Raw genomic sequence first — 22,487 nt, forward strand, 5'->3', positions numbered from 1 at the left:
CCACTGTCTGATATTCTATAGAGAAACATTCCTATAATATTCATGACAAACTCAGAGACATACTTTCTACAATGAACTATGGTAAGTAAAATAACTAATTATTCAGTTTTCTGACAGGGCTGTGAAGTTGTACATGTACAGATTATATTTTCTATTAGAGAGAAACTCAAATTTCTATTTTGTTCAATTATTATAGAATAAAGATTGCCAGTCGAAATAACTTTCACATTTTAAAAATGGATACATGACTATTGTTTACTAATAATCAACTTAAGTTATTATAAATCAAAATCACTCAAGTACTCACTAAATCTTGACTAACAGAATAATGAAAACTTCTCATTAATTATTTGGCTTAAAGTTTGTGATATTACTTGATATCAATATGGATATAAACATCACTATGTTTATTTCAGGTTTGTAAAATTATATCAAGTGTCTTTGCAGTGGTTTACAGTTTGGCTCTGATAGTATGTATGCACATTCAACCACTTTTTTTATTTTAATAAACTTCTTTTTGAAGTATAAAAGTTTTACATGTGGGGGAGAGAAAAATAATTTTCTTCCTACCTTTCTAAATTCTTCAGACTGGACTAATAATTAAATTAATATGCGACAGATTAACAGAAGAAAATGTCCAAATTTATTACATATGTACATACAGAAGTCCATATGAATATGGCACCTGAAAACAGACTGGGCAGTTAAGGTATACATGCCATCTTGAGCAAACGAGGGGTGGAGGTTGATATTTCAAAGAGCAGGAAGGCCATTCATATGAAGATAGAAAAGCAAACATTTGGTAAATAAATGTTTGCAGAGTCATCTTTAATAATGGGACACAGACAGGACTTTGATCAAACGGGCCTTGTTTCCTTCCTCCCTGTCTATCACCCTTAGTTCACATTAAACTATAGTTATCCATGATGATAGTTCCCTTCCTGGAGTAGGTCCTCTAAGTTCTTTTAGGCAGTCCCAGGGAGGCAAAGGTTCTTTCTGAGCCTTTTGATTCTTAAAAATAACCAACTTAAAATAATATCCAAAGAGGTATATTTTGGGACAGCAAAATCTGCTTCCCCTTATACACATTCATCCACTTTCATCTGTTTAAATTACTAACATTCTACACAGATATGATTTCTAAAATATTACTGTCAATGTTTAGATATTTGAAACATGAAATAGAATTTTATCAGCCTCAAATAAGATTTGACTTCATCATTAATCTCTTCTACAACAGATGAAGAGATATAAATGTGCAAAACAAGAGAAATTGAATTAGCTGCCATTCTTCATAAAAACCTATTAAAACAAATGCAAAATGAATATAATAGTAAAATCATACTTCACATTTAAAAAGAGAAGTGAAAGAATCTTAAACTAGGTGAAATTATTAAAATCATTCTCATTTTCACTGATACCGTGGAACTCAAATGGCACAAAGTCAAATGGATTACCATCAAAAATTGATTTTTATCAAATCAGTGCTGTAGAAGTACATTTAGTACAGTAGTATCTTATACAGGGTATCTTATATTTTAATATTAGTATGAAAGATAATGTTTTCAAATAATTTACTATTGTTGGTAATTGGAAAAGCTGCTAATGAAACAATGCTAGATCAATCCTGAGGTTGAATAAAAGAAAAAAATTAGAAGAAATGGAATAGATTTTCCAGGGGCAAAAGTAAGGGCTCATCTACGAGTTATTCATGAGTCTGTAATAGAGAGCATCTTCCTACACCCATATACACATACCTTTCAAAATTTGTTACTATGATTACTTCAGGAACTGACATATCATAGGTTAAAAAAAAATTACCCCACAGCTACAGAGAATTACTGGGTAAGTGGGAAATGGTCTTTAAAAATTGAATAGGTTACATTTGAAAACAGAAATTTTCATTTGAATTGAGTATTATAAAGGAAAATAATACAAATTAGCACTGGTGAAAATGTTAGAAATGGAGTGTAAAACATAACCAGCTGTCTGAAGAACAATTTTGAAATATGTACCAATTTTAAATCATACACTTGTTTATCTAGTGATTCTAATTTTAGAAACATCTAAGACAATATCAAGGTAACTATATAAAGATACAGGTATAAGGACATTCAATTACGTAGTATTTATAATAGAAGAAAATATAAAATATACCAGAAAGGGTCATATAATTAAAAGTACTTGTTGATTAATATACAATTCATTTGCTAAATATTTTTGAGCATTTACTATGTGTCAGGTGGAAATAAAACAAACAATATATATTGGTCCTGCTACACAATGACAAAGCATACCTATCTTTATATTTATTTATGTGTATGGCATATAAGGATGTATAATTTAGTGAGGGAAGGTTTTAAGATATACTTTGAAGTACAATTCCATGTTGGTTAAAATAGACATATATATCTACATTTTAACATATGTATGCATTAAAAAAAAGAATATACCAAACTGTTAACAGAATTAATGGGTCACTTTCCCTATCTACTTTGCATTTTTCTGAAGTATCTGAATACTTTTATAATGATCACGTGTAATTTTTTTTTTTTTTTTTTTACTTTAAAAATACAGCCTACCATTGTGGACAAAAAGTTTAAAATTACAAAAGATGAGGGGCATGCTGATTTGAAGTGGATTTGGAGAGCAGTCCTTATCACTACATTTCCCAGCATCTCCAAATAACATTTTCAAAGACACAGAAAAAGACAAAAACTCTTAAATGAAGTTGAAACTAATATAACCCTTAAACCATAATCGGGGAGCAAAACCCACTAAATATAAAATACTATACACAGTTTAACTTAGAATCATAACTGATGGTCAGCCTTACCACATAAAGCACAATACCTTAGGACCTGAAACACAATATATTAGTCAAAAGGAAAGCTAGAATGATTCTTCGTCTCTTCTCTTCAGGTTCAAAGATCCCTGGTTTGGGTTTGCACAGATCCAAGTAGTATTATACTAAAATGTGATTTACATATCTGGGAGAAAGTGACAGCAATCATCACCATCCTAAATGAGTGTAACTTTCTCCCCCTGCTTCCAACAAGGAAACAAAACTTATTAAGGAGCTTTTTAGAAAAATAGGACATGAGAACATCACATAGTAAAAAAGGGCAACTTTGATGCCTTAAATGTGTTATGATTGAGGGGAAAAAAGGAAAATAAACCACGTGTTTAGTTCAACCAAAGGCAACAGACTCAAATAATATGAATGCAAAAGGTAATAGATTAGAACAACGGCCAAAAAAAAAAAAAACTGAATAAATTTTATCAGTCATTTCTTTAAAAAAACACAAAAATCTAATCTGGAAACACTGAAAGAAAATGGAGAAAATTTAGCAATGAGAAATAGCTACAGAGAGAAAAAAAGATTAAAATATTTATATTTCCATGAACATATGTAGATACATAAACTATATGCTCAAATAAGAAAAAACAGCCACCATGGATCAATACTGATAGAATGTCATAAAACAAGAATTAGGTGTCTAAGGTTCACAAAGAGAAAAAACAGTAATCTAATGCTATTGATAGCTTCTGTCAGGCAAGAGAATTGATTTTACCCTACCTTACAAGCTAACAAGTTTGCCTTTTACTTTTTCATGGATGCTGGTAGAAGATATGAGACTTCTAGGTCAGAAACAAAAAACTTTAGTAGTAATGGCACACAAGCAGCATGAGCATTAGCATGTTTGCATCAGTTTCCCATGATCCTTATATTCAACGGGGGTGAAATGGACCCACAGAATGCTACACATGCTACTTCCCGTATTCATTTGTAGGAAATACTTGGAAGAAGTAAAAAAAAAAAAAAAAAAAAAAAAAAAAAGAAGTTGAACAACACATTCTAAAAATGCAACTCTATATTGTTGTTGTATGATTTTTTTTTATTTCCAAGGTACACATTTCAATTTATATTTAAAGCAACAGTCTAAATAAATCCATAGTTCTATATATTTATTGTTTATATAAAACATATCTATTTTATGGTATTTTGGTATAATTTATATTCTAAAATAAACAGCTAATCAAGACAAAATACTGAAAAGTACTTACATATTTTAGAAAACGACTCAGACTACCAGCTCATATATATTCAGCTTTTCAATACAGCACATTCTTTAATATACAATATCTTGAAATACTAAAATTTTGTATTATAAAAAATGTCTGTTATTTTGACCGTCAACTCTTTATAAACCACTTCTTTCACTATAGGCTAGCCTTCATTTACCTTGAAGTGGCCTTCTTCAGCAGCTTTTTAATTTCATTAACTTTACATGTGTGTTTCTTATGGATAACCACAAATGCATCACAACCATCTGGTGGTGGCTCATCAGCTGCAATCTAAGATTTCAAAGATTATATTTAGATACAGGAGTTGATAATTACAATATGATTTAAAAAACTCACACATTACTTTGATTAAAATAACTCATCAACTACTATTAAGTTATTGCTCTAATTAAAGTAAAAAATACCTATACGCAAGCAGAATCAAATATTTTAACAAAATCAACTTTATAGTAAAAAATACATGCTTCAAAGTTGTTGAAAAAGTTTAATTAAATTAAAATTTTTAGTATATGAAAATTCATTTTAATGCTCTGTCCTGATAATTTCCTTATCCCAAATAACTACGAAATTACGTAATATATTCAATTATTATAATCAATAACAATGATAACATAATCAGTGATAAGCTATGGAACCAGGTATTATAAGTTTATAAATCCTTTTGAACTAAAGATAGTCATTTAAGATAGATTTACGTACATGGCTAGCATCCTGCTTTGTCATATATCATTTGGATATTTTTACATACCTGTTGAAACATCTGAATAGTTGGAGAGTATGCCCTTATAGAAAGAGCAAACTTTAAGAGATTGATATGTAAATTGTCTAAGAATTGTCCAGCTTTCTTCAAGATTAAGTTGTAATAAGAATAATCTGACTCTATAAGAAGAATTCAAAAGAAAAGGACATTAATATTTCGTATACAACACATTGACACATTTTTATCACTATAATATGAACTTAACGTCACATAATCATATCTTAAGTTTGGTTATGAATGGTGTTAGAGAAAAATGGAAAATCAAGATCTCTATTTTATTATTAACTTCATATGGCTCTTCCAGTGTAGTACAAGAAATCAATACAAGTCCAGGTGAAAATAATTTTGCCATTAAAATCTATTTGGAAAATGCCAGCATATCAGATCAATTCACTCCAAGGTTGTGGGGTTATAATACAAGAATAAGATACAGGCCCTACTTAAAATTTAAGAGAAGACTAAGAATAGCACAAAAATTAAAGACTAATATGACTGTTAATAAATTTTAAATTACATGCATGACTACATTCTACTGAGGTTTAGTACATATAGCCAGTGTAATTAGTGTGTCCAGAATACTTTAGGGGGCAGAATTTGAACCAGATCTTAAAAATAAGAGAAATGTCTTCTTGTCTGGAACACATTAACTTGAAATGCTGGTTCACTCCTTGAAACCTATCTCCAAAGACTACAAAGAACCCAAAGGATAAACCTTGGAATTTAATTTAAAAACTATTGGACACTCCTGGGGAGACAGAGACCATCTGGATAGGAGAGGGCAGAAGAGAATGGCAGCCTCGAGCTGAAGAGGGCCTGGTGGCACTAATGGGAATAAGCAGGGAGAAAACTATTTTTGCCCTTTTCTCTACACTGCCCTGGGTGTAATCATGATCTGCATTATTACCATTGTGTCAGAAAACTGCAGTACTATTCTACTGCCAGCCAGAGGTGGGTAAGGTAACAACAGAGCTGCTCTACAGCCGGCTGTTACAGGTATCCATAGATGTGCCTCAGACATTCCCTGGTCATTTTTCTCCTTTACTCCTTGGCACTGGGTTACCAACTCATGGGAACTTCTCATAGAAAAGAGCAGAGTTGGGGTAGATCCAGAACAGTTACCCAAAGGTCAGAGTTCCCTGATGTGAAAGGGAGGACAAAAATGGTGTATAACACCAGACACTCTGGAGAAGGAAGAGGATGCTGACTGGAAGGAGATGCTTTTGGGGAGGCAACAGAGACTGGATTGTTTGTTGATGGTTACAATGTTCACTACTTGTTCAACAGGTGCTGGGCTCTTGACCCTTGGTTCCTTTCCTTACTACAATCCATTCATGGTGCAGGTGTCACCTGGCCCTCTACATTGCCACATGAGAACTGGGGATTGGGGAACCAGCACAAATATGTGGATATTGTGATTACTAATTTTGCTTTGAGTAGTAAAGTCTTTTGTCTCCGATCCAGGGATCTCATGTCTTCAGTCAGCATCCATGAAACCAACCTGTTAGCTTGCAAGGAGGGTACAATCTCAGATCCTTTACTTGACAGATTTAACAACAAAGATGGAACGCTGACAGATACATAGATTTTTGGAGGAGAAAAGACCCAACCCCATGGGCAATTAACAGGATTTGAAGGAAATTCTTGTCAACTAAAAGTGGACATACTGACAAAATTATATGGTCATCAGGCAGTAAATGGTCCTCCATTTGTTGCCTGTTAATGAAAGGAAAATAAGGAGAAAGTCACAGGCCAAGTACTGGGCAGTATATTCAAAGGCATTTGCCCAAATGTCTTAGTTGTTAACTCTTCTCCATACAAGTAGACTTCTTCACCAATTATTCTGTCAACTTCAAGTCCACACCATTGTGACAAGTACAAAGACTCTCTTCGGTTAGAGGAAGGTTCCACCTTCTTCAAACAATAGGTACAGAGATGTATACCTACACTGAGTGAGAAAGGAAGGAAATTTGTGACCGCTATGTCCAGAAGGATTCAAAATCATTAGAACTTGGGTTTGCCTGGAAGATGAGAGGATGAAATACGTAATGCAGAATTACAACCATCTTTGTTTCAACAACCCTACAGTCTGTCATGCCAACCTTGGATCCTTTCAAAGATGAGAGTAAAACGTCTCAGAACTATTGCAATGGGTCCTGGCTGAAAAAAAAAAGAGATCTACAGCCCACTTGGGAGACTTCCCTTTGGTTAGTTATAATCTTTCAGCTCTGATCCTGGAGTCTCACATTTCATGTCTTATGACTCTCTGATACTTGAAACGGTAAAAAGCTAAGGTTTTAGTTTGTAAGTAGGGTGAAAATCTTGGGCCCTTTACAATTCTTGATAAAAAGCTCAAAAATGAGATGACTAAAGCACAGGGGGCTATAAAAATAGTTCTGAAAGAACTGAGGAAAGAAGAATAAAATACTAGAAAATATAGGCTAAATTAGAAGTAACACAGTAAAATGATGTCATGAAAAATAGAAAAAAAAAATAGATAACATGCAAAGGAAATGTGAAGAAAATGAAACAGAAATTTTAAAAAAAGGAGAAAATGAAAAACAAAATTGAGAGTAAATGACAGATACAGAAGTTGGGCAAAGGAGATCTGCAATATGTATAATTGTAACCCCAAAGTAGAAAATTAAGGGACTAGAACAGAATGAATAAAGAAAACTATAATCAAAGAAAACTCTTTAGAATTAAAAGGAGTAATGAATCTACATATCTAAAAATAAAGATTCACAATGGTCAGCATTTAACATTTTTTGGTAAAACTATGGGACTCAAAAGTTAAAAATCTAAAGTATAAAATTCACACATAAACAGTTATGTATGTGAAGAACTCAAGGCCATTATTCCCAGGAGTTATTCATAGGGCATCAATTGGAGAGCAAACTATATATAGCCAAGAAATAATTGGAGAAACTACAGTTTGATGGTGAGCTCTGAATATACTTAACTGCAGAAATAAGCCTAATTAAGGAGTTAAGATTTACAGGAGACGATAAAATGTATGCTCTGGTAATGTAGAAAAATATACCACTAACAAAAATGTAACAAAGGGGAAATTAAATGGAAAGTAAAGTAAGCTCAGTGATTCCTCACAAATAATAGCTGGGAATAAAAGAATATCATTGAAGCCAACAAAGCAAGTAACAGACACTTATGTATACTAAGAATATTTGTGAACAAAATCAGATGTTGGTAAGAGGAAGAAAGGATCACTAGCGAAATCATTACTGATTGTAGGGGACTAACCGACAATATTTAAAGAAAGAGGAGGCTAACAACTCAGGGCCTTCACACATGTTATTCCTTTGGCATGAAATGTAGGAGGGTGGGGGGTGCATGTTCAGCTAACTCCTATTCAGCAAACCTCAGCTAAAATGTTATTTGTTTTGTAAAGAAATTTCACTGACCTCCCACGTCTAGATCTTGTTACAGACTTTGATAGGACTGTATATCATGTCCAGATTAATTCTCAAAACTGTAATTGAAAATTATTTGTATAAGTATTTTTTTAATGCTGCCCTTCCCATTAAGCTATAAACTATGAAGGCAGGAAACTTTTCTAGCCTTTCAATTGTAACTTTTGACTCCTGGCATACAAAATAGGCATTCAATACATTTCTGGAATTAATATTTAAGAATTGGTCTCTTCATTCTAGGCAATAATACTTTCCTAATCCAGTAATTTTAAAGAGTTATCTTATGAAAATAGGTAGGTTCCTTCACTCCTACTTCTTTAATAAACCATAGATGATTTCTCTGAAGTTATGGTGCATTTCCCCCCTAAGAATCAAAAACTAATGCAACACTCACCTTCCACAGTAAAAACAATACAACATAGACCAGAGAAGAGATGTTAACTCAAAAGCTGATCTTTAAAAAGATGTAATAGCTATAGGGCTAACAAGCAAATAGCCAAAATTAATGAATTAACACAATTAAAATAAGACTACATCAGCCAAAAGGGGATTGGTCATCCATGAAAAAGAGAAGAAAGTCAACAGAAACAAATGTGAGTAGTGCCTGACAACAAACATTAAATTTTGTCAAGGTCCCTGTTAATTGTTGTCTTTAGTATAGCAATGGATGCAGGATTCAGGGGTTTATAGAAAGTAAACATCTGTAATTTAGGCGTAATTTGCAAGATCATCTCAATCATGAGATGGATGCATTGGGCTATTTCAGCTGATGTTTTAAAATAACTATATCCATGCTCACCAACTAACCTGTTGATAATGATTTTGCCCTTTCAATATCCTTCCTTTATCTGCAACTTCACCTTTCACTTGATTTTTGCCAATCGGCAATGTACATAAATCACTTGTATCTTAAAAAATAAAAAAGCAGCAGCAGCCTCCACAGTCAGCTACTGAGTCATTTTAGCTGCTTCATAGTCAGTCTTGAAAGACTTAACATTACTTATCTCTACATCCTCAACCTCTACTCACACCTCAACCTGCTGTAGTTTTCATTATCATTACCAGTGAAACTGTTGTTACCAAAGTCACCAATAATTTTCTGTTGTTAAAAGATGAATATTCATATTACTTGATCTGCCTACATTATTTGATAACATCCATCATTTACCACTTAATATTCTCCTGGCTTTCATACATCACACTTTCTATGTTTTTACCTACCTCCACGGGTACTCCTTCTTATATTATTGTGTTCTTCCCTGTAGTTATTTCTTAAACATTGGTGTTATTCAGGGCTCTTCCCTGGGCACCTATTTTTTTCCTCATTCTATACCTTTTCAATTACCCTCTTCCTGTTGTTAGCTCCCAAATCCTACCCTTTAGCCTAGATTTTTTTTAGCTAGATTAGCCTAAATCTCTTACTCATACATCAGCTTACTGAATATCTTCACTTGGATATTCCACAAGCATTTCAAATGTGATACATCCAAACTGCAAACATCTTCCTTCTCCAAACCCAGTTCTCAGTTACAAGAAACTGAGCTAGAAATGTCATAACATTTTCTGAAAATCTTTTCCTTTAAAATATAAAAGCAACTTTACTTATGTAGAAACTATTAAAATCTTCAAGGACTTTAAGAATGAGATTCTTATACACTGAGCACATGGAGAAATAAAAATAAATAGGGACTTTGGAGGCAGATAAACCTCAGTTGACATTTCCTACTCACCACACAGAACTACATAGCTTCGGTAAATCATGCCACTTGAAGCTTGAGCATGAATAAATGCATAACTCTGTAGCAGAACTATATAAAATGTTTTAAAAACAGGTAACTCAATGATTAAAAAATCTTAATTTGCTGGCACCTAATATAAATTGTTCTCTCTAAATGGCATGAAATTAGCACCTAAATTCAAAGTGTTAAAATGTTCAATATTTATAATTTGTTTAAGCAAGTAGATTGTCAGAATTATTCCCCAGTGTTTAGAAGGTCTCATGGAGATTCAACAACCTAAAAATTACAAATAACTGAGGATTTGTAATGTTTCCTCTAGGATAACATCTTGAAAACAAATCAGGTAAAATCTGATAGTTGTTAACATATTTAATTCCTCATATATACCATTCTTTCTCACACCTAACACGGTCAGCAATGATGCAACATTTGCATTTGACTCTCACCATTATAAATAAATTCAACAGAATTATATTATCAGTGTTAGTAATTCTTATTTAATACAGTTTATTTTAGGTTCAACCCCGAAATACACACACCTCCTACAATATAAGCTTGAAGTAGATCTCAGATATTCCTGAGCTTGTATTCCAACTTTTTAATGATCTTCCACCAGATTGTCGAGGCATGTTGTTTCATTTAGCTATAAAATATGCTGATGTATCTAAGCAACTTAAAATAAGAGTTCAAAATTTACAGAAGTAATTTTCAAGATGGTTTCTTCAATGAAAAATGGCACTGAATAAGCAGGGAGTAGTGAGAAATGATTTGGGATCGATATACTGAGGATTTTAGGTGAGAGCCAGAAAAATTGGTTAGTTTTTTTAACTATCATGAAAACTTGACATATTAATCCAGCCTCGTTTTACCTCAATTACCAAAATGAAAATTTCCAGGACAAACACAAAGCAAATAATTTCCCAATGATGTGAAAATAGACTTCTAAGTGGTGCAAGTTCCTCTGTGCACCCCACTCCTGTCTCCTCTTCCCCCTTCTCTATCACCTGTCTAAATCCTATCATCCAAACTCAGCTTCAGCATTCACCACTGGAAAGGCTGTCTTGCTCTTTCTGAAAGACTAGGTACCTTTGTTTACACGCTACCATGTTATGTATATTCCTATTAAAGCTCTTATCACCTAATAGCACACTTAGCTGTTTTGCTATCTCCGGCATTGCATTATGGAGGTCCAAATAACATCAGTCACGTTTATTCATCTCTATATGCCCAGTATCTAAAACTTGTCTCAAGACTCAAATGGTTACTAAATGATGAACTTTTCAGTGAAAGTTTTTTGAAAGAGCACGTTACTTGTTTTTTGGAACTACTTCAGTTTAAATATATTGTTAAAGGCACATCTGCCCTATTTTTTAAAACTATTTCATGAAATCATAAAATTGCTGAACTTCAAGGCCAGATGAGCCAAACAGCCTCCAGCAAATGAACACTTAAAACATTTAAAACTGTTGTTCATCTTACATTTACACTCAAAAATAAATTACATAATCACTGTAGTAGTAATATGTTTCCTCTGTGTACAAGGCTAAAGAATTCCCTCTTGAGGGATTCCATGTTGATATCATTTATTCCATTCTCTGTAGAGACAGGAAAATAACCATTCTTTGTAATAACTAATAAGTAATAAGTAAACTTTTAGCCTCTGCTGCTAAAACCTATTTCAGTATCTTTAGTCTATTGACCTTCATTAAGAAACACAACACATGTTCATTCTAAAGACATACGTAGGTATATATAGATATACACTCTCATACATATTTAAAAAGTTGGAATGAATAACTCCATTTTTTAGATAGTGAAATGAAAGCCCATAGGTTACCTCACTTTTGAGGGAAAGTATTAAAATCCCTTTAAGAGTATTTTGGCAAAAAAAAAAAATCAGTATTACTAGATGCACCATTTAATACAATTTCAAAGAAATCTAGGTAAAAAGAAAACCATATTTCAACAATCTCTAATTCTTCTCGATTATAATGCAATACCCAAACATTGCTAATTATATGAGTTTCCTTAGAATAAAGTATTAAACCGTTATATTTTTGGAAATGGATGCTTAAAATAGTTTCCATTAAAGCACTTTTTCAAATTTATATTCAAATTTATTAATCACTTTTAAAATTAAAAAGGTTTAAAAATTAAACCTTTGCCATTAAAAACAATAAACACATCCAATGTGTACACATAAATACAAATCTTACCAGTTAAAATATGCACATCACATACCTGTTTGCTTATAAATTGCTAATTCTTTTACAGTGTCCAAAAACTGCCAGAATTTTTCATTACTTTCTTCTGCCATAAATTCACTATTAAAAAAGAAAAGTAATTAATAGATGAAAATGAAAAAGGTTTTGCTACTATATACTTTAGAACCAAATTATAACTTATGGTAAAAACAAAAATCTCTAAAAATTAATGTTAAATTACTGATTTTTATTTACTGTAATGCAGAAAGAGAACAAATTGATGATTCTTACCTGAGGTATCATTCTCAGCTTCAAACATATAATCATGACCAGAACAGACTGTATGAGAAATAATTTTTGTTTTTTCCTCATTATTAGCTATACTAAAAAAAAATTGGATAATTTATTTTGTTTCTTCAAGTGAAATACCACTGAGAAGCAGAATTTAAAGGTAATGAAGAGAGTGTTTTTTAAAGGTGAAAAGTGAAAAAGGTAAATAAATAAAAGGACTTTATTTTTCATAAAAATTGGATCTATGAACGCTTTTAAGTCATAATATCTATTATTTTTATTTAGCTACTTATTTATTTTTATTATTTGAAACAATCTTTTTATTATTTAAAACAGACAAGATCTTAATAATTAATAGGAAGTTGGTTTATTTCATTAGGTGTTAGGCTATTCAGTTATTCAGTGCTGTATAGAACAAAAGCACAAGACACCTGAAACAAACAGATTTAACTATTTAAACTAGAAAGGAAACGGCCACCAAACAGATGGTACAGATTCTTTGTTATCGCCCACCTGATCTTTCTCTCTAGCCTTGCTCAACTTAAACTAATACTTAATGTAAATGGATTGAGGACATCATGCAGAGTAACTACTTCCTGTGATTCTGAGAGGGTCAATAAAGGGGAAAAAGGAGGAAAAACTAATTAAATCACCAACATAACCATGAGAGGCATAGGAATTTAAAGCAACAAGTAACTTCAAAACAACTCTTATTATTAATGGTGTACAACTCAATGGCATAAAAAAAAAAAAAAAGCAGCAGCTAAAAGCAGAGGAAACAATGGGAACACTAAAATAGGATGTGACCTGAAAAGGACAGAGGTGGTGCAAAACCTCAAGTTAATTAGGGAGCAATACTAACACCTAACTAACTGACCTGACCAAGCAACTACAGCATGTTCTGACGCTGTACAACCATAAGTAAAAGACATCTTCCCCATGCTCGAATTTATACATCTAAGTATAATCCTTCAAAGTGATCACCTTAAGAAAATATTCACTTACACTTATTCCCTCAATATATACCACTGGCTCTAAGCATTTTGGAACTCTTCCTAAATTACTTTCGGGGGCAATATGCCAGTAACTCGTTATTAATCTTAGAGGAGGAAATACCCTTGCGAGACCATCTAAACAAGCTCCTCACCTTCTAAAAGATATTACCTTTACCCAAAGTTTTAAAAAGGGAAAAAGCCCAAAAAATTGGCATTTCCAATTTGTTCACTTGTCCTGTATAATATTTAGCTACAAATAACAATGGTTCCCAAAACATTCTACTACAGAGAAAAAAATTATTTCTATAGAGGGTGTTTTTATATGTACTAAGGAGCATGACAATAAGTGGAATTCCAAAAAATATGTTCACCAAGAGCAACACCAGTGGAATAAATGCAGTTTAGATAGATATATACATTATGGTACATGTGTTTTAAATTTAGCCTCATCAGCCTATAATCATCCCTAGTAAATAGTACAGAATTATAAATTAATTAAGGCAGGGGACATACCTCATTCATCTTTATTTCTGACACAGTACCCATTGTAGGGCCATGCTCAAAACAAGCAGTGAAATATTTATACTGAATTAAAAATATGTAATATACATATCTATGTATAGGCAGTAAGAGAAATTCCCAAGAATAATGGTTTAAATAAAAAAACCTGAGCTATTGCTTTTCTTAAGTTTCTATCTCTCAAGTTCCTTCGATTTACCCAAAACTCTTCAATTCTTCCTCTGCCACACTTCTTTGGCTTTCCTAAAATTTTTATTTAAGAGAAACATTAAAAACCTGAAGATGAACAGAATAATGAAGTTTAGAAAACAGAATTAGAAAGTGCAATGATTAAAGAAACTACAGGCTTCTAGGCTGCTACACTGTCACAAAGAAGAGATTTAGTTCAGAAGGATAAAGTCGGGACTAGTAGATAAAAGGTATAGTGGGAAAGAGCTTAGTTTATATAATGAAGGACCTGCTAACAATTTATATTTGTTCACAACAGGACAAGCAGGCACGTGAAATAACACTGAGCTTCCTGTCTGGATTACTTAAGCAGAGATCAGGTGTCTGGATGACCTAAGCAGAGGTCAGGTATTGCAGAGGTAATTCTGATGGTGGTTTGAAGTATACACTACTTTACATATGGTCCCTTCCATTGAATCAACATCACTGAGCACCTACTTCTGTGTACTGAGCCTTGGGGAAAACAGGTATGAGTAAGAAATATCTTTGTTGCATCTAATGAACTAATACAGTGAGTCTTCACTTAATGTCGATAGGTTCTTGGAAACTGTGACTTTAAGTGAGGTGACATATAACGAACCCAATTGGTATAAACAAGAGTTAAGTTTCTACAGCATATTTCTGATCACAAAATATCACCAAACTTCTAAATAAAGACCCAAAACACTTCTAATATTAAACATTGAAATAAATGTGAGCTATACAACTTTTAAGAAAGATTAATAAAACAAGTAAGATAATTATTTTCCATCCAGCTTATTCCAGTTCAGGGTTGCAGGTGATCAGAGCTTCTCCCAGCAGCTCAGGGTGTAAGATGGGAACCCACCCTGGACAGGACACCCTTTCATTGTGGGACTCACATGTGTGTGTGCACAGCCTGTACACACACACACACACACACCCAGTCATTCAGACTGGGACAATTTAGACATACCAATTAACCTATGCACATCTGTGGAATGTGGGAAGAAACTGGAGTTCCCACAGAAAACTCATGCAGACATGGGGGAATGTGCAAACTCCACACAGTGGCCCCAGCCAGGAATCTTTTTTTCTCTCATCAACGTTATAACGAAACTATGTTAATTTGAGTACTTGCTATATTTATTGAGCATCTACTTTCAATCCCTGTGCTTTGGCAAAATAAACATGAATAAGAAATACCTTTGTCCCCTTAAACTCACATTTTAGCAGCAGAGATTAGCATATATGATGCGTTGCAGTAAGGATTATTACAGAAGTATTGAATAAATATAAGAACATAATAGAAAGACATTAGTTTTTGTTAGGACAAAGGACCAGGCAAAAAGACAGTAATATGTATGTCCATAAATAAGGTATCAACAAGTAAAGGACTGTAGTAAAGTGTTAATATCACTTCCCTAGGACCACCATAATAAATTATCACAAACTTAGTGATTTAAAACAAATATATTCTCTCTCAGTTTGGAGTCCAAAAGTCTGGATTCCAGGTGTCGTCAGGGTTAATGCAGATTAGGATGTGGATTTATCTTTTTGGGGGGCCACCATTCAAGCCAATACAGTCTACCTTCTGGGTCCCCAAAATCCACATTTGTCCCACATACAAAATACATTCACTCCATCCCAATATCACCTATTGTGACATCATCTCTAAGACCAAAGCTAATGTAAATACCATCAGAAGTCTCAACTCTAAACTAGGGAGGAGTGAGGCCTTGGGTACCATCCTTCCTGGAGCAAAATTCTTCTCCATATATGGACCTGTGAAACTAGAAACAATTTATCTGCTTCCAAAATGCAATGGTGAGAGGCAATCCAGATTCCAAAAGGGGGAAATTAGACAGAATAAAGCAGTTACCAGTGAAAAAGAAATCTGAAATCCAGCAGAACAAATTCCATGAGGTTTCAAGCCCTGAGCATAACTCCCTGTGGCTTGTTGCTCCACCCTTTGTGCTGCCTGCCACGGCTCTGCCCTTTTTTCTGAAGGATAGCAGATGTTTGCAGCTAAGTAGGTCTATTAGCCAAATTTCCTGCCTATAGAATTTTGAAAGTCTGACAGCCTTCTCTAATTTCATCCTGTGTCCCTTTTGATCCAACCTGACAGTGTTTCTCTGCTGATACAACATAGTCAAAATCCTTGTGGGTCTCTTATGTATCTCATCAGATTCATGCCATTACATAATGATCCTCCCCAGAACATTCCTGGGTAAACCCATCTCTATTCCTGGCTTCTGCTAATGTGGTCGAGTGAGTCCTTGAGTCACATACTTAACATATACTGCGAAAGGCTGTCCAGCCACACATTTGGCCTTCTTTCTGGAGCATGCATTCCCAACACTGAGTTTAATTTTAGCATGCTTTGCAACCTCCCAAATTATCAGGTGCTGCTTCCTTTCCTTAAGTTTCTCCTTCAATTTATCTTCCCTCTTGCATTTTACTATAACTGTAAGTAGCAAAGAGAAACCAGATGACAGCTTTAATACTTGCCTTGGAAATCTCCTCAGCTAACTACCCAAGTTTATCACTTACAAGCTCTGTTTTCCACACAACGGGAGAATCCATATCAGCCAGTTTTCTGCCACTATGTATCAAAGATCATCTTCATTTCCAGTAACATGTTTCTCATTTCCTTCCGAGTACTTGTCAGAGTTCCTTTAATGTTCTAAGATGACAGAAACTTTTTCTACTAAGTTCCTCGCTTTCTTCGAAGTCCTTACTAGAACCACCTTTAATGTTCATGTTTCTGCAAACAGTCTCCTCAAGGCAATCTAGGCTTCTTCTAACACTTTTCTCAAAACTCTTCCAGCTTCTGCCTGATTCATCAGCTACATCTACATTTTTAGGTATTTGATACAGCAGCACCCCATTTCAAGGTACCAAATCTGTATTAGTTTCCTAGAGCAGCTGCAAGAAGTTACCACCAACTTGGTGACAACAGAAACTTTTTGGCTCACAGTTCTGGAGGCCAGAAGTCCAAAATCAAGGTATTGACAGGGCTACGTGCTGTCCAAAGGCTCTTGAGGAGAATCTTTCCTTGCCTGTGTCTGCTTCTCAAGGGTTCCAGTGTTCCTTGGCTTGTGGCTGCACCAACCCAATCTCAGCCTCTGTTCACATGGCCTTTGCTTTGTCTGTATCTTTTCCTCTTCCGGCTCTTGTAAGGACCTCAGATTTAGCACCCATCTAGATAACCCATGATGACCATGTCTCAATATCCTTAACTTAATCACATTTGCAAAGATTCTTTTTCCAAATAAGGAAAAATTCACAGGTTCCAGAGATTAGGATGAGGACGCACCTTTTTAGGAACTGCCGTTCAACCCACTACAAGTGGTAAGGTTGGTGCATCAGCTCAGGCTACACTGGGAAGAACCTTGAGGAGCTACAGGAGTCCCTGCTCCAGGACCCTTGGGGCAAGTAGAAACTGGGAAACTGAAACTACCAGTCCAAGATGGGAAGAAATTAAACTGAGTATGGGACCAGATCTGTGCAAGCTCTGGGAGAAACTGGGGAAAAGGCAGAAAAAGGGGACATATTTTAAGCTAGAATAATTTATTCAATACCAACTTTTATTACAGCTGATACCACAAAAATGCAAAGGATCATAACATACTGCTATGAACAATTATATGCCAACAAATTGAGCAACCGAGAAGAAATGGATAAATTCCTAAAAACATACAACCTACCAAGACTGAGTTAGGAAGAAATAGAAAATCTGAACCGACTGATAACTAGTTAGGAGATTGAATCATCAAACAAAAACCTCCCAACAAACCAGACAGCTTCACTGTTGAAATCTACCACATATTTAAAGAATACTTGTCCTTTTCAAGCCCTTCCAAAAAACAGAAGAGGAAGGAACACTCATTACCAAAGCCAGACAAGGACAGTTAAGGCCAATGTCCCAGATAAAATAGACACAAAAATCCTCAGCAAAATTTTAGTAAATTGAATTCAACAACACATTAAAGGGATCATACACCAAGATCAAATGCAATTTATTCCAGGGATGCAAGAATTTGTGGTTCAACATACACAAATCAATCAATACCATACACTACATTAACAAAATGAAGGATAAAAGTTATATGATCATCTCAATAGATACATAAAAACCAGCTGACAAAATTCAACATCTATATGTGATAAAAACTCTCAACAAAATGGATACAGAGGGAACATACCTCAACATAACAAAGGCCATATATGACAAGCTTATAGCTAAGATCATACTCAGTGATGAAAAGCTGAAAGCTTTTCCTCTAAGATCAGGAACCAGACAAAGCTACCCTACTCTTGCCACTTTTATTTAACATAATATTGGAAGTCCTAGCCAGAGCAATTAGACATAGATACATACATACATACATGTGTAAATGGCATCTGAATTGGACAGGAAGAAGTAAAACTGTCAGTATTCGCAGGTGACATATTACATATAGAAAATCCTAAAGACTCCACCAAAAAACCATTAAAACTAATAAACAAACTGAGTAAAGTTGCAGGATACAAAATCAATATACAAAAATCTGTGGTGTTTCTGTACACTAATAACAAATCACCAGAAAGAGAAATTGAGAGGAAAAATAACTCATTTACAATTGCATCAAAAAGAATAAAGTACCTAAGGAATAAATTTAACCAAGGAACTGAAAGACCTGTGCACTAAAACCTATAAGATATTGATGAAAAAAACTGAAGACAGCACAAATAAATGGAAACACACGCATGCACATGGATTGGAAGAATTAATAGTTAAAGTGTCCATATAACACAATGCAACCTACAGATTCAATGCAATCTCTACCAAAATTCCAATGGCTCTTTTCACAGAAATAGAACAAACAATTCTAAAATTTGTATGGAACCACAAAAGACTCCAAATAGCCAAAGCAATCTTGAGAAAGAAGAAAAAAGCTAGAGGTATCATGTTTCCTGATTTCAAACTATATTACAAAGCTATAGTAACCAAAACAGTATGATATTGGCATAAAACCAAATACGTAGATCAATGAAATGTAATAGACAGCCCAGAAATAAACCCATGCATATATGGTCAATTAACTTACGACAAAGGAGCCAAGAATATATACTGGGGAAAGGGCAGTCTCTTCAATAATGGTGTTGGGACAACTAGACAGCCACATACAAAACAATGAAACTGGATCACTATCTTACACCACACACAAAAATTAATTCAAAATGGATTAAAGACTTGAAAGTAAGACCTGAAACCATAAATCTCCTGGATTAAAACAAGAATGGTAAGCTCCTTAAAATTGGTCTTGGAGATATTTTGGATTTCATACCAAAAGCAAGGGCAACAAAAGGAAAAATAAGCAAGCTGGAGTACATAAAACTAAAAAGCTTCTACACAGCAAAGGAAATCATCAACAAAATGAAAAGGCAACTTACCGAATGGCAGAAAATATTTGCAAATCATATATTTGATAAGGGGTTATTATCGAAAATATATAAATAATTCATACAATTCAACAGTGAAAACAAAATCCAATTGAAAAATGGGCAGAGGATCTGATAGACATTTTTCCAAAGAAGACATACAGATGCCCTTAAGGTACATGAAAAGGTGCTCAACATAACTAATCATCAGGGAAATGCAAATCAAAACCACAGTGAGCTACCACCTCACACCTGTTACACAGGCTATCATCAAAAAGAAAATGTTGGCAAGGATGTGGAGAAAAGGGGAACCCTTGTGTAAGGTAGGTATGAATGTAAACTGGTGCAGCCACTATGGAAAAGAGTTATGGAGGTTCCTCAAAAAAATTAAAAATAGAACTACCAGGAGATCCAGCATGTCTACTTCTGGATATTTATCCAAAGGAAACAAAAAACACTAACTCAAAAAGACAAATGCACCCCAATGTTCAGTGTAGCATTATTTACAATAGCCTAGTGTCCATAGATGGTTGAATGGATAAAGAAATCATGGCATATACATATATAATATATATATTATATATTACACACACATATATATATATATATATATATATATATATATATATATATATAAATACAATGGAACATTATTCAGCAATAAAGAAGGAAATTCTGCTACTTGGGACAACATGGACAGTCCTTTAGGGCATTATGCTGGACCTTTAGGGCATTATGCTAAGTGAAATAAATCAGACAGAGAAAGACAAATACCATATGATCGCACCTCAATGTGAAATCTAAAATGAAAAAAATAGCGAAGAAATGGGGGTGGGAATGAAATGGGTGAAAGTGGTCAAAGGTACAAACTTTCGGTTATAAATTAATTCATGGGGATGTAATGTACAGCCTGGTGACTATAGTTAATACTGCACTGCATATTTGAAAGTCGCTAGGAGTAAATCTTAAAAAGTTCTCATCACAACAAAAATGTTTAACTATTTGTGGTGACAGTTGTTAACTAGACTTATTATGGTGATCACAATATGCATATACAAATATGATGTACGCCTGAAACTAACATAATGTTATATGTCAATTACATTGCAAATAAATAGAATTGTTTTAGCGTCTTCTACAGGCAACATAATGTGGCATGCTTAAGTCTCTTTTCAGGGCTGCTTTGGTGAAATGACCAAATCAACTGGCATTAAAACTTCATGCTGGCTAAAGAAAAGAAACTTCAAATTCTGTTTACTAGCATACTAAGAGCAATTTTAATATCAACAAGTTTGGTTTCTGCAAAGTAAATCGTATCTTATGAACTAACTCCAGTGGAGGATTCGGAAAGAATAACGTGGAAGCTGTCTTGTCCACAGGAAGCCTAGGTGCTTCAAGTATGGTTTCCTAAAAAGAACTGCTCACATTAATTGAAATGCTTGCATTAAACGCCACTCTCCATCACCCATTCTTCTTCCTTTTTTATATAGTAAATGCACATACAATCCAAACGAATTAAACAACGGCCCTGAAGTTTTAAAAACCGCGGGCAAGGCAAAGTACGAACTGCGGGAGGAAAAGGAATTGCACAGGAGAGCTGCGCACGGGGTGGCAGGGACGTGGGTGATGCTTCGAGGGCCACACACAAGAGCACTTGGAGCGGCGGCGCAAGGAGGGCATCCGAGGAGCCGTCAAGGTCCCAGCGCGCCCCCAGCCCCTTCCGGGCCCTCCCTCCGCGCCGGGATCAGCAGAGGCTCCAGCTCGCACCCACCTGGTCTCCAGCAGCAGCGGGGTCTCGGGCCACTTCGCAGCCAAGTGGGCTGTCACTGCCTTGGACGCCGAGGCCGTGCCGGAGCAGAGCAGCCAGAGCCAAAGCACCGTGGTGCCGAGGAGCAGCCGCATCACATTGGCGGCCTTTGCCATGGCGCAGGAAGGGAAACGCGAGCTGATCGGACCTAGAGACCAAAGCCCGGAGCCGCCACGCCGCAGCCGGCTCCTCCCGACGCGCCGTCGCCCACTTCCGGTGGGGGGAGCTAGAGTCCGTTACTCGGCCCTGGCCTGGCATGTGCCGGGCGCATGCGCATCTAGCTGCGGCGCGGTGCGGGGCTCGCCCGCGGGGTGTGAGCCGCGGAGGTGCGGCTGGTGCCGGAATGTAGAGAGACGTGGCTGATGCTCAGGCGGATCCGCGGCCGGTTCTCGGGCAGAGGCTGTGGGACACGGAGCGGGGAGGCGGGCTCCCCGAGACCGAACTGTGATTGCGGCCCACTAAGGCTGGCGGGAGGTGCCAACGTCTGGAAACGAAGGCAGGAACCTGTATGGGTATTATACACACTTACATGGCGGAAAATAAGGCCTATTAAAGTTCAAGCACCTACTTCACGGGGTTCTCAAATTTTATTGCAAATTGGAGTCACCTGGTAGAGCTTTTAGAAAGCCGGATGCCCAGACTACACCACACACCTTACAGGGGGAATATCTGGGGGTGAGATTTGGGCATCAATACGATTTAATAGTTCCCGCCCCTCTCCCGTGATTCGAGTGTTGCAGTTATGTTGGGAAACCAGTGACATCACCTGGAGGGCTTGTTAAACCAGGATGCTGGACCTCATCCCAATGTTTGTTTCTGATTCAGTAGGTTTGGTGTAGGGTCCGAGAATTTGCATTTCACGGCTAACAAGTTCCTAGGTAGGTGATTCTGATACTGATGGCTGGGGTCCATGCTTCCAGCCTTTGTACTCAAAAGTGGTCCACAGGCCAGCAGCGTCAGCATCAGCTGTGAGCTTATTAGAAATGCAGAATCTCAGGCCCCATCCCGGACCCACAGAAACTGAATCCCCAGTTTAGCAGGA

At 35.5% G+C, this 22,487-nt stretch overlaps 1 protein-coding gene across 1 annotated transcript in view; it reads right to left on the reverse strand.

Moving 5' to 3' along the window:
• Positions 1 to 21,874, reverse strand: part of UGGT2 (UDP-glucose glycoprotein glucosyltransferase 2) — a 146,319-nt gene extending 124,445 nt beyond the window's left edge. The window contains exons 1-4 of the mRNA XM_019737191.2: positions 21,410 to 21,874; positions 12,258 to 12,340; positions 4,838 to 4,968; positions 4,247 to 4,359 (exon numbers count right to left, since the gene is read on the reverse strand). Coding sequence (XP_019592750.2) covers positions 4,247 to 4,359; positions 4,838 to 4,968; positions 12,258 to 12,340; positions 21,410 to 21,561 — 479 coding nt within the window. The 5' untranslated portion in view covers positions 21,562 to 21,874. The remainder of the gene's footprint in view (positions 1 to 4,246; positions 4,360 to 4,837; positions 4,969 to 12,257; positions 12,341 to 21,409) is intronic.
• Positions 21,875 to 22,487: the final 613 nt, after the last annotated feature.

Source organism: Rhinolophus sinicus, linkage group LG04 (assembly GCF_036562045.2).
Source record: "Rhinolophus sinicus isolate RSC01 linkage group LG04, ASM3656204v1, whole genome shotgun sequence".
NCBI lineage: Eukaryota > Metazoa > Chordata > Mammalia > Chiroptera > Rhinolophidae > Rhinolophus > Rhinolophus sinicus.